Source organism: Anser brachyrhynchus, assembly GCF_964034855.1.
Source record: "Anser brachyrhynchus genome assembly, chromosome: W".
Lineage (NCBI taxonomy): Eukaryota > Metazoa > Chordata > Aves > Anseriformes > Anatidae > Anser > Anser brachyrhynchus.
In genome coordinates, this window is record NC_137704.1 from 392046 (window position 1) to 406425 (window position 14380).

A 14380-nucleotide genomic window follows, 5' to 3' on the forward strand; every position below is an offset into this window, starting at 1 on the left:
CAGCAAAACAGACACACCCGTGTATTACACAAGATGCATTGAATCACAGACATTAGCATTCCCCTGTCTGTGTCCGACAGAGGGTGGGAGCTCATATCCTGCAGCACAGCAGTTAAAATAATCAATGAGTGAGTGTTCAAATCCCAGAAAAATGGGGGGGGGGGGGGGGGGGGAGGGCAGAGAAGGGACGAAGAGAGGGAGGGTGTGGTAGTTGGGAGGGGGGGATGGTAAGTGGGAAACGTGCTGATTTCAGCCCTGTAGCGTCAGGATTGCGTCAATTTGGGTTTCAGCCACGTCTTCAGTCTCAGGGCAGAGCTACACAGAAGAGCCAAAACAGGAAGGAGGTTGCATATCAGTGTGCAAAGGGGAGGACCGAAGCTTCCCCTCCCCCCGCTCCTCCAGCCCCCTCGCATCCTCCTCCTCCACCTTCCCCACCGCTCGTGTCTCCAGGTTTTGTTTTCCGTTGTTTTTTTTCTTTTTTTTTCTTTTTTTTTCTTTTCTTTTTTTTTTTTTTAACCACGTTGGAAAAGCCGGCTGCCCGGGTGGTTTGAGAGACGGAGACAGCTTCGGAGCTCCGGGCAGGTCTCTGGACACCGGGGGGGAGGCTCCTGTTTCCCGTCAGAAAGCTCCAGCACCGCAGGCCGCATCCCCAACACCGCGGACAGAATCCCCAGGTCCGGGGACAGCATCCCCTGCACAGCGGGCAGCATCCCCAGCACCGCGGGCAGCGCACGCCGCCAACATGGCTCCGATCGCGGCCAGCCGCCAGCACTTCGGTAAGCGCATCCCCGTCCCGGCAGAGGGGCTGGAGGCTGCTGGGGGCTGCTCCCTTCCCCAGGAGAAGAGCATGCAGGCAGGCTCTGCTGAGCCACCCCGGCGACTCCCAGCACGCGGCGTGTTGGGAGGAACCTGATTTCCCCTAGTTCTGTTCGATTCCAGAAGTTGGGTGAATTTGCTTTCTTTCCCTTTTATCCCTCTCTCTTCCTTTCCCCCCTATCTGTTCCCTGCGTTAAATCACTGGGAGAGATGGAGAGGTTTGACTAGGTGCGTTTTTGGATGACGGAGGTTTGAGGTTGTTTTCTCTGTCTCGGTTAAAGTAGCACGGCTTCGGAGTTAAATGATGTAAACGCATCTTGTGCCAAAGAGAAAATCTTTGTCATTCTTGGAATAATTGTCATTCCTTTTTACTTGTCATAGAGGAAGACTTGTCAACCGTTAGTTAAAGTGAAATGTAGTCCTGTAAAGAACATTGCTAGGAGGATGAAAATACAGGATTCCAGTGTTTTTGGCTAAACAGCTTTGTCGTGATTAATCTGTGTTCACTGAGAATAGCAATGATAACAATGAACTTTTCAGTTGTGTCATTTCTACACATTGAATAACTGTGATACTGGAAGTTTCAGAAAAAGTCATAATGTGCACTTATGAAATAGGTAACTAAACAGCTTTACTCAGAAAAGCTGTGAGTAGAAATGTTTCTGAACTCTGCTTTACAAATATTGACTCTAGCCTGGATGTTATTTGCTTTAGCAATGGTTTAATTCAAGGATCATTCCACTGACTTAAGTGAGGTGACTCCAGATTTGCATCACATAACTGAAACAATAATTTCTCCCAGGATCAATAAGTGATGTTTCCTATTAATACACTGCCTTGAATGCTAACTAACTGATTTACATTATGACAACAGCAAGAAATTCAGGTTGTAATATAATTAGCTGTAGATATAAAAACATTTTAGTTACCGTTACATCTTCTTTCCTGCCTACCCCACCCACTTAATGTTTCTAACTACGCTTGTGACATCATCCTCATCTATTTGCTTATTTAAGGCAGTTAATTAATATTTTAAATACTAAATTGATTCTACAACTGCTTTCAGTATTTGTAGAATAAAAATATAGCATAATTTCCATTACTATAAAAATTTTAATTGTCATCTCATGAAAAAGTATTGAAAATGTGCAAATCTTTCTTAAAAGCTATTTAAAGTATTCTAATTAATTTTCAGTTACTCCTTGCTTTCTACCTTTATACCATGTACATTTACATTTCTGCAGCTCAGAGAATTCTTGAAACTCAGAGCCACGTGCTTAACTTGGAAAAAATACTTTTTGATTATGTATATATTTTTCAGTCATCTCATTAAATTCTTATAATTAAGTATGTAGATTGATACGGTTTGTAGGCAAAGGTGAAGTGGCATGAGCATTGTTAGAAGCAATTAATAGCCAGGCCTGATTCCTTCTGTGCTGGAACACTTTGTTCCTACTTTGTTGTGATGGTATTGTATTTTTTTTGACTCATCTCACTGAAAAGCAAAGTTATGATGGTAGCACATCTATTTGTCCAGATTTTACCTAGATGAACCTGATTTGGTAATTCATAGAGGGGGATAGTTTTGCTTCTCTCATCCAGGAGGATCTGCCAATTATTTGCTAGAGGAACCAGAATTGTTACACAATTGCCTTTATGCATCAACAATATCATTCCATTAATATTCTACTGGTCTCCATTGTTGCAGAGAATAAATATTAAGCTCTTATTGTTACATTGTGGGAGGTTTAAACTCACTTAGTAGTGTTACTTATGGGCAAAATTGGATTTCTAATTAGTTGTGCTCATTTGCCCTTTCAATGCATGCTTGTGAAGGGCTAATGATACTCTATATGTAACTAATGTATCCACGTGACAATTGAGGTTGTAACGCTTGCTCAGTTTTCTCTTCATTCAGTATTTTAGTACAGGATTCATATTAAGCTAGAGGAGAATTCTGGTTTAATGTTTTTCTTATATACTCCTAAAAAGTAGTGATCCTTCCTGTAAACTCTCCATTGCTTTGATTCATAGTGTTTTAAATTCAAAGCTTAATGGGTATCAGTGATACACTTAAGCAATTTTTTCAGCTTTGGACTCACATGTAACTGCCCAGTGTCACATCCATCTGTATAATACACGGTATATAATTATCCTAAATTTTCTTAGTAGTCTTTTTCCTGCAAAGTATGGAAAATCCCATTGAAACTGAGTGTTATAACCTCCTATTAAACTCAGATTTTTTTCAAGAGATACCTCCAGGCAGTTATGGGATCAGACCATAAGAATGAGTTAATTGAGTGTACAAAGTGTTCTAGGAAGTGGTGTGAAAAGCAGATGATGTATCTATAAGTAACACGTATTTCAGAATCTGTACTACCTAACCAACAAAGCTACATAAATTCAAAGCTGAAACCTGAACTAGTTTTACTCACTGACATATAAACACAGAAACTACACCTAGAGGGATGAGATAGTCGAGCTATTACTTATGATTATTGCTGTTAGGATGAGAACAGTATTTTCCTTCCAGACACCCAATATATGGAAAAATACTAACATAGCAATTGTCTTTGTATGGGACTTCACATTCACGCCTGAAGGTGGCGAGTGATACGTACAATGCAAAGCACTTTTAGTCCATTGACTCTGCTGCTATTACCATCTTGTACCAGTTTGTTTTGCTAAATTCTTACTTTATTAAATATCACACAGAGTCCAAGGCATTGCTGCTGATGTGCTTGTTGCTGTTTATTTAATTTGCAGATGAAATTCCTACAGTGGTTGGGATCTTCAGTGCATTTGGCCTTGTCTTCTCTGTCTCCCTTTTTGCTTGGATCTGCTGCCAGCGCAAATCTTCCAAATCCAACAAGACCCCTCCATATAAGTTTGTCCATGTTCTGAAGGGAGTTGATATTTATCCTGAGAATCTCAACAGTAAGAAGAAGGTTGGAGCAGATGATAAAAGTGAAGCAAAGAACAAATTGGCAATGCCTAAGAATTCTCTCCGTCTAGACCTAGAGAAAAGAGATCTAAATGGCAATTTCCCCCAAACAACCTCTAAAATACAGAGCTCTCCAGATCTTGAAAATGTGTCTCTGAAACACTTTTCAGAAAGTAAGAAAGATTCAGTATCCCCCGATAGTTTAAAGTCCATCACATCCCTTTCATCTGAAGAAAAACAAGACAAGCTAGGAACACTCTTTTTCTCTTTAGAGTACAACTTTGAGAAAAAGGCATTTGTAGTGAACATCAAGGAAGCACATGGGCTGCCAGCAATGGATGAACAGTCAATGACTTCTGATCCCTACATCAAAATGACAATCCTGCCTGAGAAAAAGCACAAGGTGAAAACCAGAGTGCTGAGAAAAACCTTAGATCCAGCTTTTGATGAGACTTTCACATTCTATGGGATCCCCTACAGCCAAATTCAAGACTTAGCACTTCACTTTATGATCTTGAGCTTTGACAGGTTTTCCAGAGATGATGTCATTGGAGAAGTCCTCATCCCCCTTGAAGGAATTGAATTGTCAGAAGGAAGGATGCTAATGGACAGAGAGATCATCAAAAGAAATGTTAGGGTAACATATTTCTTATTTAAAATTTAGAAGTGTTGTACTAGTTTTAGCTATGATTCTTGTGCTAGCATATTGGAAAGAGAAGGGTACAAGTTTACCATGTAAGCTACTGAGATGTTTCCATAATGGCAGCACAAGGAGGTAGCTATACAAATGAAATAAAAGAACATTACAGGAAAGAATGCAAAGATTTATACATTATTATTATTATTATTATTATTGTTATTACTCCTCTTTTCTGTTTGAAATCATGTTTTATCAGTTTATTGAAATCAATGCAAATCTTTCACTTCATCTCCAAGGGTTGATAAGCAGGTTCTTAAAGAATACAGATAGTCTTTATTGAAGGAACTGGAACCTCTTTGAGACTCTACTGGTGGTGCAGTAGCACGTTCTTTCACTTCAGTGTTGTTACTACCTTTTCTCTCTTAACAACCATGGCAGAGGCTGTAGCACTTCTAAGGACAGTAAGATATGAGGGAGATGCCAAAACCTCACTGAAGTCAATGACAAAGCATATTAACTTCACTACGCTAAAAATATGTAAAATAATTTTGTCTCATTTCAGAATGTAAAGACCACAATCATAGCTGAACCACAGAAATGCACATGCCTCACATACACGTCTTTTAATCTCTGCTAAGGAAGTGGACTGTATATTGACATTCAATCTGATTGTTTTCAAAGAGCAAGCATGCTGACAAATCAAATAAATGTCTACCAGACACATACCTTTAACTAATATCATTATTTTGCAATTCTATCACTATGTTACAACTATAACTATGTCACTGATATTTTGTTGATAATTTACTGGGTTTTCTGGTATATAAGGTATTCTTTTTGCTTGCTTCCCTTGACTTCCTCCTTTCTGTGAACTAAATTACTCCTGCAAATTCAAATCTAATAATCATAGAGAAAGTCTTTGATCTCATCTTTATTCCATTTATATTATACTACGTTAGAAAGTGTCAGGGATGAGATTTCACTAATTGTTTTTGAATAGCTAATGGATAAAAAGATTTTATGGAAGATTTTTTGTATATTACCTTTATTCTTTTTTTTTTCAACATAGCTTTCACAGAAGTTTGTTTTTCTTAAAGTGTTTTTCTTTCACTGAGACTTTTTTCTCAGGATGTAGGATTTCATTTCTAATCTGTGAAGCTAATGATGTCATGTCAACCCATATTTTCATTTAGTTATTTATTTACTTATTTACTTTTGTTCAGTCTAATAGCTAACGATAAGAAGAGTTATGTAACTATAGTACAGGGAAATTATATTTGCTAGACAAAGCAGCATAGCTCCATAAATTATATACTTCTACACTAGTCTGGGATGCACAGTTATGTGACATTTTAGAAATCTTATTAGCTCTACTTTCAAGCATGGTCAATATAATTGCTCGTAAATAGTCTTATTTCTTTGTTTCTTTCTTTTTTTTTTTTTCTTTAATTTCCTCAGAAATCATCTGGGCGTGGAGAATTACTGATCTCTCTCTGTTATCAGTCTATAACAAACACGCTAACTGTTGTTGTTTTAAAAGCCAGGCATCTACCTAAATCTGATGTGTCAGGATTATCAGGTAATGGTTTTACTAATGAATAAGGCCAAAGAATGTACAATAAACAGATAGAAGACAGTTGAAACGTGACATTTCAAAGATTAAAAATAGCCCAGAAATGTGTCTGTATTATTTGCAGCCTATTAATTTCATTCATATCTAGGTCAATGCTTTATTTTGCAGAGTATATATTTTAGAAATTTGTTCTTCAAACACATTAGAAAAAATACGACATCTGTTAGCACTGGAAGCCAATGAGTTTTGTCATTGTCTTGAACAGAACCCATCTGACCTAAGTATGGGATGTTGTTTGCGGATACTAAAAGCTTTTATTTATGACAAAAGATCAGTTTATTTATGACGATCAATACTGAGTGAGATCCTCATAGGGTATATTATGGTATATTTCAGCTTAGCATCCAAAAAGGCAACCAGTTGCATCTGTGCTGAATTTGGCCCACTGAGCATTAACATTTATCTGGCAAGGTGAAAAGGTGAACTATCCCACTGCTTGGGGTATACTAAAGCTTTTGCAGTCCCTTTTCCTGGTCTTGTGCCATTTTGCATTCAGTGAAACTTTCTTTGAAGTCAATACTAGAATTGCATTTAGATGCACGTTAATGCTAGATAATATAACATAAAATTTAAAATGCAATATACTAACCACCTGAGAATAAGACAAACACACAAGAAGAACAGTACACAGCAGAGGACTAAACAAACTGTAGCACATCTGCTATTGATTCTGTGTAAGGCTTAACTCTTTCAACACACAGGATTTTCTTGAAGGAAGGAGGAAGTAGCCTTTGGAGCTACTGAATCATAATTACTACAGCCAATAATACAGTCTTTCTACTTCTAACACCAAGAAATATTGGTGCTGAGGTCTCCTAGTAGTCTTAATAAAATCAAGAGGAACATTCCAGCCTTATCTATTAGCCAGAAATAACAGTCAGAAAAGTTCATTTAAAAAGAAATGAACAATGGCATGAAAGCGCTGATGGATACTGATTTTGATATTTTTAGTGCTTGTGTAGCATATTCTCAATCCAAAGCTAATGAACATTTTAATTATATAAAGCCATTTTTTTAAAATGTTTATTATGATGATAGATTATGAGAGTGAAGATGTATTCTATCATACCTTACTCCTGTCAAACCATTGTCAATCCAAGGAAACAAAAAAATTTTCATTATCTGACCATTTCAGTCTGATAGCTTTGGCATAGAATTTCTAAATATGGGTCAATTTTAATTTCACTTAAATTTAAAAAAAAAAAAAGTTCAACTGTTCTTGATGTTTATTAGCTGACTGTTTGCATAGACTACTTCACTTGATAGAAAGCGATTTGTATTGCATCTCTGCACCATGAGATTTTGGAAACAGGTACATATTTGCACTGAAATACGTGTAAATATAAATGCAAAATAAATATACTTGAAATGGATGATTTCTGAAGTGTTCTTTAGAATTGCTCCGAAGAAGAAGTATAGCCACTGTTGAAGACAATAATGAAGGAATCTTGAAACAGTTGAAAAATTCTGAGGATTGCAAACACTCAAAATTGTTTAACAGAGCTAAAATATGGATATTTTCTCTTCCCTTTTTCAATAGTACAGTACAGACATAAAGTCAAGTACATATCCTATCAAGAAATGTAGCCTTACATTTAAAGTTTAATGTTAAATTTGTTCAATAAAAATTGGTGGGAGAAATTTAATCAAACTAATTGACTTTGAAAGATCCACAACTGAAATGAATTGCATCCATTCTATCAGCATGGGATTATTCTCTTGGTTTTGAGGCTTTGCTTTCCATGAGTCTTATTAACACTAATGATTATCCCCTACTTGTAAAATGTGTGAAAAGCAGATTTCTATTACATGCAAATATATAGTGATATATATTTGTCAGAATTCATTACAATTTTATGTTCTTTCAGACCACTTTTAGAGGCAGTAGAGATGTAAACATGAAGGTTAACAGACTACAGGGCAGGATTTATCTCATGGAGGAGTCACCAGCATTTGGTTAGATGAATTATGTCCTAAACTTTACTGACTGTCTTGATTACATATTTGGTGACCATAAAAGGAGCTTACAGACTAATTCAGAAGCAAATACAAAAAAAAAAAAAAAACTGAATGAGACAAATCATCTTCAGTAATTTGAAACTAGCCCTCACTGGGACATAATTCTGTTGGTATATTACAAAGTTTACCATCAACTAGATCAAGGAATTTCTAAATGACAATTCAATAGCTTATCTGTGTTCTTTCTTTTCATTGCAGATCCTTATGTCAAAGTGAACCTGTACCATGGTAAGAAAAGAATTTCTAAAAAGAAAACCCATGTGAAGAAGTGTACCCCCAATGCAGTGTTCAATGAATTGTTTGTCTTTGACATTCCTTGTGAGGGCCTTGATGATATCAGCATTGAATTTTTGGTTTTAGATTCAGATAGAGGGTCAAGAAAAGAGGTCATTGGCCGGTTAACCTTGGGATATTCAGCAGAAGGAACAGGTGGAGAACACTGGAAGGAAATTTGTGAATATCCTAGGAGACAAATTGCCAAATGGCATATGTTGTGTGATGGTTAGCAGTTCAGAGAGGGGTTGGAACTTGAAAAACTATATATATTTCCATAGGCAAGGAGCAGTTTTTTTTCTTTGCTATGTATAATTACAGGCTTGTAACTACAAGACTTTTTTTGTGGGGGTGGGGGAGTAAAAACTGGATTGAATTATCAAAATAGAAGGTAACTAAATTTTCAGAGTAAATAAAGGAATTTCTATTTCATTAGGCTTTAACTTAATTTGATTAAATTTATATTCTTCTGTAGTTTACATAGCCTAAAACTTCTGAAGCAGTATAAACTTCAATAAGGAAGTTTCTCTTTTTGATTGTTTCATTAAATGAAAAACAAAGAAAATAGTGAGACAGAATACAAAACCTTTTTCAGCCGTTTAGCTTCCTGAGCTGTGAGTTATATCATTACAGTCAATAAGACTACTCACAACATACAAAGTTTAATGCATTTTTTAACTTTTGCAGGATAGGAAAACAAACTGTCATTATAATTTATACAGTATTATGTTAGACAAACTACTTGAAAAGTGCATTTCACTTAGCTGATATGCATTAATATCCATTACTGATTGTACTGAAAATTGGTGGTGGTAAGAAAAAGTTTTATAATTTCATGCTAGTGTGACATATGTATGCTTAAACTTAAATTGTGCCAGGCTAGGGGAATATAAAGTGTCAAAACCCAAGTATATAAACAAAGCATCTAGGCCTGTGAAATTTACTCTTGGTCACACTTCATACATTTTTAGGCTGTCAGAACTATAGCACAACTATAAGATTATTTCCTAAAGTTTGTACACTGATTTCTGATACAGAAGTTTGCAAATACTACTCCTATGTAATTTTTACATTATATATAAAGAAGAATATGATGATGTTAGTTGTTAACTGAAGAATGATTTAAAAAGTGGAAAACAGTTTTCAGTATTTTTGCATATGTCATTTTGTCACATGTAATCCCACTAAAGTGAATGAAACTATTTGGGAATTGAGGTATTGCTCAATGTGAGTAAAGGTAAGAGAATGGGCATGCCAGGAAAAAAAAAGTGTTTTAGATGTTCAGTTACGCTCATTGAACAACGGATGCAGGTCTTATTCAAAACTGTTGGAGATTTGTTGACTTTTCCCTGTTCCCATATGGCCAAATTATATTTGCAGTAAAGGACACTGAAATATGAAATATGCAAGAATAGAAATAGTACTGGAAGAATTCTATTGAGGCTCTTTCAGGTTTTGTGTCAGTAATTTATCCAGTTTTTGAGAATGTTTGATATGACAGTGTTTATAAAGTTCTGTAAAAATTCATTTTCAAAATAACATAAACATGCTTTCTATGATAACACTCAATGTAAAAAAATGCATATTGTATGTATAAAGGAGAGGAATCTTTTTTGCTTATTTCTTTAGAAAGCTGATGAACTGCTCAAGGGCTAGAATTTGCCAACCCAATTATATCAAGTAGATATAATTCAAAGACACTAGGTCAAAGAAAAGATGCCCACAGGCTTCAGTGGGGTTTGAAGTGGAATCACAGAGCAAAACTCTTCTTGTGAGACAACCCAGCACAATGGCACCATAGATAGGGGGAGACACTCTTTGATTTAATATTGTCTGGGAGAGTTTAAGGCAGTACCATGCGGCCAGAGTTGTTACTATTTCTAGTAAGGACATAACAAACTTCATAATGAAAGTGATTGCACCAAATAGCGTGGTGGAGTGGGATTGCCTGCAATTAAAAAAAAAAAAAGAAAGAAAGGAGGTTTTGTATATTGGCCCATGAATAACACATTATCTCTAAAAATCAGATGACAGGTGTCATCTGTCTCCAATGGACACAAATTCTGACATCAGGAGAAAAAAATCTACCCTTTAAAGTTAATGATGGGCTATGACCATTGTTCATTTTGCATCTAACAAGTTGCCATCAAAACTGTTTAAAAGTTTATATAGCAGCCTGAGGGTTAATATTTCTACCAGCTAAATGGCAGTCATTGATGGGGGTAGGGGGTAGGAATGGGAAAGGGAAGCAAAGAAATTTTTATTAAATTGAAAAAACTGTAAATAGATTTTTTTTTCATTTAAAGCAATGTTTAGCTTGGAAAGTTGAGTAAAGAAGACTTGTAACACATCTGTAAACCAGACAAGGCAGGAGCGAATGTAGACCTGTCTTGAGATGAGAAATTCTGCTGTTTTATAAAGTATTCAATTCTCACTGTGAATATCTTGAACTCTGTTAAAGATACTGTATTGTATTAAACATGTAAAAAAATGATGTTTGTCTAAGTAGTTTACAAAAACAATAACTCCTTGATTGGGAGGCTATCCATGTATGGAAATCTGTCGTAACTAAATACCTGATTTGTTATGGTGTTGTAACTTAATAGAAACTGTTCGAGAGGAAGCATGGTGTATGAGATTTTGTAAGTTATTTGTGCTGGTTCTGTATGTTGTGCCATGTGTGTAAGACAAGAATAAACTGCTGCTTTTGTTCATCCCATCCCAAAACAATTATCCCACCAACGTGTCTTTTCCAGAGACTTGTGCTATTATTTCTGCTCACAGTTTACTCTTTCATGCTTCTGTCAAAAAAAAATAAAAAAAAATTGACCTAAAAAATCTTCCTCTTCTCACAGAGGTGGATCAGAGTTATTCTGCCAAATATTACCCAGGCTTATCACATATTCTTTATTCTCAGATTCTTGGTGTATTTGTCTTGAATTTTACTATATGCTCAGGCTAGAACTTGAGGCATTGCCTGTGTTGGAAAATCTGAGTCCTACTAAATGAGGATGAATTCTAGAATAGTAGGTGAAAGAAGTAAAATGCAAGTCACATTACTGTTGGAATCCTGATGACATTCCATTTTGTTTTCCAGAAGTAAAAAATATCCCTTGGACAATCAGGCTGTAACACTCTTACTTCCTTTATAGTCATGTCAGCCACCTTCTCATCAGATGAGATGGATAGAGAACACATTCCTTCAAATGTTATGTACAAATGCAAATTTTGTTACTGTCACCTCTAAGGTATTAGGGTATTTTACCAACACAAACCTAAATCAAGGGAATGGAAGGAGGTTGCACATGGGATACACATTGCCATTTAGTGACTCCCAGTGTAAACCTACAACTGCTTCCCTGGAATAGATCCCTGATCCTTGTCATGTAAATTGATGCGTGAAAACTATGACAGGATCCACTGACAAACAAATGACACAGAACATCTTATATGGATGTAAGCTGGCAAAATCTCCCTGCCAAATCTGTCCCCAAGGGAAAGGTATCAAGTCTGAAAGACTGCTCTCTTCTGTTCTGTGCAGCGACTTTTTTTTTTTCTTCCCTGCATTGTGGAGTTCTCCTCAAACAATGGTGATTCATGAGTCATATTTCAGACCTTTTCTTCAGGACACATGGAGAATATCTTTAGCTTTTTTTTGACTATAATGCTGTTGAATCTCAGGGAAAGTCTCAAGGCTACTGTCCTGATTGCTCTTTGGATCTCAAATTGTTGCAACAGACAAGTCCTATAAGGTCTCACAAGAGACCTTACAGATGCCCTCCCCTTTGCAGTAGGTCTGATTCCTAAGGTATAACTCTATTCTGTAAGCCCCTTGCATTTACACAGCATCATGGATAGCAACATGCTGCGCACAGTAGCAATGCATAACCACATGAGTAATACTTCTTTTCCTCAAAAAAGATTCATATATGTTCTTTGTAAGCTGCTACCTTTCAACCTCTGCTCTCTGCTTTGTTAGGTCTCAAGCTGCTGAACAGGTCAGGGTGCTCTTACAACTGCTATGACTAGTTTTGCTCTGCTGGTAACTCCTGAGCAACAATCTTCATTCAAGAAGTTCTTCTCAGTTCTCATAGGCTTTTCCTTAGTATCTTTTACCTTCTATCACAGCTGCAACATAACTTCGGGCCCAGAGGCTTTGAAGCACTGATTATAGGTACAGCATGGCAGCACCTTTTAGTTCAGAAGTAAGAATGGAAGACAAGAAGTTGGAGGAGTTAGTCTCTTTGCTATACTACTGTTATGTTTATATTGTTATGTTACTTTAGCTATTGTGCATTTAAAGCACTTCATGCTTAACCAGAGAATGGCTGGTCATAGAAGCAAAAGCTGTGCTTATACCACCAGTGACACAATCAGGTGTGATTGTGTCCACTGATGAGTCCACTTCTGCTTGAGCCTTCGCCCTGCAGCAACAGGCCTGAGAAGACACGATGTAGGCCCCTTACCTTACCTCTGCCCCCAACACTCTGCAGTCACCCTGATAAGCTCTGGGTTACCCCAGAACACATGGAAAAGCTGTAATAGTTCAAGACCTGGGCAAGCCCTGGCACCACCCTGAATCCTGGCCTTACAGCAAGCACCAAGCCTCCCAGGGCATCAGAACAGGCCAGCAAATTGAGCCCCCATCCCCAGGAGAAGCACATCTCCAATAATTACAACACTCCTCCTCTATGCAGACACAAGGTTTGAACACAGCTGGTTCCAATAATCCACAGGCTCTCAGTGACAAGAGCACTATATTTGCTTTGAAGTCAAAGGTGGGAGTATTTGTTTGCTTCCCCTGTTGTCAGAACCCATAGCTTATAGCTTTTCATTCTGAGAGCCACCCTCCACTAAGTGCCAGGCAGGCAGTGGCAGTCCCAGACCCTACACCTAGAGCTCTGTCTGGGTCTCCAACAGGCTAAGGTAAGTAACATAACTCAGTGTTGTGAAGTTTTTGGTATGCTGACACAACTGCTATGCGCTCTCAGCTGTGGTGTGTGCTGCACCCTGCCCTTGCAGTGCCTGTAGCTGTGGCAGTCCCAGTGGTGGAGATCCTAGGTACTGCCAAGTGGTTTGAGTTCATAAACCACCTCTTGTAGAGAGCTGCCCTGCAGAGTTGTGGGGTATTTCTGTAGGAGTCCTAGGGTGAGATGCCACTGAAGAACAGGCTAGGCCTGACTGGAAATCCTGTTTCTTCTTGTCCTTAGGAAGGAAGCTTCGTCCATAGTTAAGTGCTGTTCCTCTTTAGGTAATCCCTCAAGAGAGGGCTTCTAAGTGACTAAGCAATTAGAGGGTGCATGGTGTTGTCTTTTAGTGGACAATGCAGCACAGAGTTTGGTTTGAAGTGAGATGTGCAGGAATATGAGGTCCCACTGGGTGGCAGGTAAGGACAGTGATACTGCAGGCAGATTCCTGAGGACTGTGGTTGCGTACAGGGCTAGGGGTGTGCTTCATAGCAGCTCTGAGGCACGGCAGTCTGGATTTTCAGTTAATTTGCACAAGTAAATTAGAACAGTGTTTCTGATATAAGTTAATGTTGTAGAAAGATCCCTGTCTTTTCTCCATGGAAGAAATACTGTATTATGAAAGACTTTGGTTCTAACAAGAGCATTGAATACATGGGGGGGGGGGGGGAAGCACCAAGTCCATGTTGCTGAAGGTCAGAATACACAAAAGAAGTATGTTAGACTATTGTCTTTTGAAATTGCTAGAGAAGCAGCATGATTTTAAAAATGTATTAATACTATGGCTCTTAAATGTCTCTTTTTTTTTTCCTTTTAACCAACCAAGGGTACTATATGGTGACAGCAAGATTTAATTTAGTCTTGAAGACAGTCACAGGGATAACGATGTATTTTCTCTGACAGTTGCTGTAAATATTTTACATGGTTCTGAGAACATATCTGGTTTTAAGGAAACAAGTATGAAGTGTTTCACAGTATCAGCAGCAATATTGATTATGTTTCAGTAATACCTTCCAAATGAGTTTGCCTTTAGGATGGTATGAATGAAAGTTTCTAGTTGGTTACTAATGGATGGATGGGGAAACCTC

The 14380-nt window shown here is 37.6% G+C and overlaps 1 protein-coding gene across 1 annotated transcript; it reads left to right on the forward strand.

The window, feature by feature from the left end:
* The first annotated feature begins 280 nt into the window (after positions 1-280).
* On the forward strand, positions 281-11052 carry LOC308184665 (synaptotagmin-4-like). Its single transcript, XM_080571963.1, has 4 exons — positions 281-776; positions 3583-4397; positions 5859-5979; positions 8251-11052. Exons 1-4 carry the CDS (start codon positions 743-745, stop codon positions 8556-8558), a joined length of 1278 nt encoding a protein of 425 aa, XP_080428089.1. The 5' UTR covers positions 281-742; the 3' UTR covers positions 8559-11052.
* Positions 11053-14380: the final 3328 nt, after the last annotated feature.

Coding starts and splice junctions, on each gene's coding strand:
- LOC308184665 (XM_080571963.1), top strand. CDS start 743: ATGGCTCCGATCGCGGCCAGCCGCCAGCACTTCG. Junction 4,398..5,858: donor TCATCAAAAGAAATGTTAGG/GTAACATATTTC, acceptor TAATTTCCTCAG/AAATCATCTGGGCGTGGAGA. Junction 5,980..8,250: donor TGATGTGTCAGGATTATCAG/GTAATGGTTTTA, acceptor TTTTCATTGCAG/ATCCTTATGTCAAAGTGAAC.